This window comes from Penaeus japonicus, unplaced genomic scaffold, assembly GCF_977035675.1.
Source record: "Penaeus japonicus unplaced genomic scaffold, GWHDUDI00000001_assembly GWHDUDI00000005, whole genome shotgun sequence".
Classification (NCBI taxonomy): domain Eukaryota; kingdom Metazoa; phylum Arthropoda; class Malacostraca; order Decapoda; family Penaeidae; genus Penaeus; species Penaeus japonicus.
Genome location: NW_028234407.1, coordinates 22484304 through 22486803, shown reverse-complemented (window position 1 = coordinate 22486803; position 2500 = coordinate 22484304). Strand labels below are relative to the sequence as shown.

At 41.8% G+C, this 2500-nt stretch overlaps 1 protein-coding gene across 2 annotated transcripts in view; it reads left to right on the top strand.

The window, feature by feature from the left end:
- LOC122264230 (myosin heavy chain, muscle-like) overlaps window positions 1-2500 on the top strand; it is a 10403-nt gene that overhangs the window by 7088 nt on the left and 815 nt on the right. For both annotated transcript variants that reach the window (XM_086536719.1, XM_086536720.1), the window contains exons 17-21: window positions 1-224; window positions 418-496; window positions 834-1079; window positions 1235-2022; window positions 2186-2500. The exon at window positions 1-224 is cut by the window's left edge and continues 663 nt beyond it; the exon at window positions 2186-2500 is cut by the window's right edge and continues 139 nt beyond it. In XM_086536719.1, the coding sequence (XP_086392845.1) occupies window positions 1-224; window positions 418-496; window positions 834-1079; window positions 1235-2022; window positions 2186-2500 (1652 nt within the window). The remainder of the gene's footprint in view (window positions 225-417; window positions 497-833; window positions 1080-1234; window positions 2023-2185) is intronic.

Genomic DNA, 2500 nt, shown 5'->3' with positions numbered 1-2500 from the left:
GAACTTGAAGAGCTTACTGAACGACTGGATGAAGCAGGCGGCGCCACTGCTGCTCAGATCGAGATCAACAAGAAGCGCGAGAGCGAACTTGTCAAGGTGCGCCGCGATCTTGAAGAGTCCAGCCTGCAGCATGAAGCTGCTCTTGCTTCCCTCCGCAAGAAGCATAATGATGCTGTGACAGAGATGTCGGAACAGATTGACTATCTTAATAAAATGAAGGCTAGGTAAGGATTCAGATCTTCAGCATGTGTCCATATATATATATATATATATATATATATATATATATATATATATATATATATATATATATATATATGTATGTATGTATATACATATATATAATTTTAATTAATGGTGATACAGATTGCTATTTTGTTACATGATTTGTAACTTTTCTAACGTTTCTATTATCAGGACTGAAAAAGATAAAGAGGCAATCAAACGAGATGCTGATGACGCAAAAGCTTCACTGGATGCGCTTACTCGTGACAAGGTATTCATTTATATATTGCGTATGTATAATCCTTCTTTTTTGCTCTCTCTCTCTCTCTTCCCCCCTCACCCCCACCCCCTTCTCTCTCTCTCTCTCTAATGAAACACACACACACACACACACACACACACACATATATATATATATATATATATATATATATATATATATATATATATATATATATATATATATATATACAAATACCTATACATATACATATACAGATATTTATGTATGTGTGTGTAAATGTGTGTCTGCGTGCGTGTGTATCTATATTGTCACTTTTACTTGGAATTTATCGGTGTTAGGTATTGTATATCCACTATTGTTTCAGACTGCTGCCGAAAAGACCAGTAAGCAGCTCCAGCTCCAGCTTAGTGACCTAAACGCGAAACTGGATGAAGTCAACCGCACACTGAACGATTTTGATGCTGCCAAGAAAAAGCTTTCCTGCGAAAATGCAGATCTTGTTCGTCAGGTGGAAGAGGCTGAGAATCAAGTTGGCCAGCTGTCAAGGCTTAAGCTTTCTCTTACGAATCAGCTGGACGACACCAGGAAACTTGCTGACGAGGAAAGCAGGGTATGTATTTTTCTTCTAATGTACACTTTTGTTTGAACATAGAATAGGACATACTGATTTGCATGCTTTTATTTTTTCGGACGAAATACACGGTTATTCTATATTGATATATAGATAATGAAAGATGATTTTAAAATGATCTTATATACCATCAGGCAAAAGCTACTCTCCTGGGCAAGTTCCGAAATCTGGAGCACGACATCGACGCCCTTCGCGACCAGTTGGAGGAGGAAAGTGAAGCCAAGGGAGGCGTTCTCCGCATGTTGTCCAAAGCAAACGCTGAGGCTCTCATGTGGCGCTCCAAGTATGAGTCTGAAGGTGTTGCCCGTGCAGAGGAACTCGAGGCTTCGCGTCTGAAGCTCGCTGCTCGTCTTGAAGAAGCCGAAATGCAGATTGAGTCTCTCAGTGTCAGGAACTTGCATCATGAGAAGACCAAGATGCGTGCCGCTGCTGAACTGGAAGAGCTTCAAGTCGCTGCTGAACGTGCAAATACCCTTGCTCTTGCCGCCGAAAAGAGGCAAAGGAATTTCGACAAGATCATCTCCGAATGGAAAATGAAGGTCGATGACCTCACTGCTGAACTTGATGCTTCTCAGAAGGAATGCCGCAATTATTCCACCGAACATTTCCGTCTTAAGGCTGCGCATGAAGAGAACCTCGAACATCTTGATAGTATCCGGCGAGAAAATAAGAGCCTTTGTGATGAGAGTAAAGATCTCATGGACCAGATTGGCGAAGGTGGTCGAGCCTACCATGAAGGTCAGAAGAACTGTAGGCGATTAGAACACGAGAAGGAAGAGCTACAGGCAGCTCTTGAAGAGGCCGAGGCAGCTCTTGAACAGGAAGAGAACAAGGTCCTCCGAACACAACTAGAGCTCGGTCAGGTCAGACAAGAAATTGACAGGCGCATTCAGGAGAAAGAAGAAGAATTTGACAATACCCGGTGAGTGATTAAGGTTTGATAAGAACTATTAGCACTTTGAATCTTATAGCAATCAAAATTCTGAATTCCCCGTATATCTAAAACATCATTAGTTTACTCAGAGTCGAAATCATCAGAAATCACCTAGTTATATAGGTAACTTTATTCCACATATTCCTTACAGGAAGTGTCACCAGAGAGCCATCGATTCCATGCAAGCTTCCCTTGAAGTTGAAGCCAAGGGTAAGGCTGAAGCTCTTCGCATGAAGAAGAAACTTGAGTCCGACATCAATGAGCTCGAGATTGCCCTTGACCATTCCAACAAAGCTAATTCTGACCTTCAAAGGCACTTTAAGAAGGTTCAGGATGAGATCAAAGACATGGACGCCCGCGTCAAAGAAGAGCAACATCTTGCCTCCGAGTACCGAGAACAATATGGTATTGCTGAACGTCGTGCCAATGCTCTACATGGAGAGTTGGAAGAATCTCGAACTCTGTT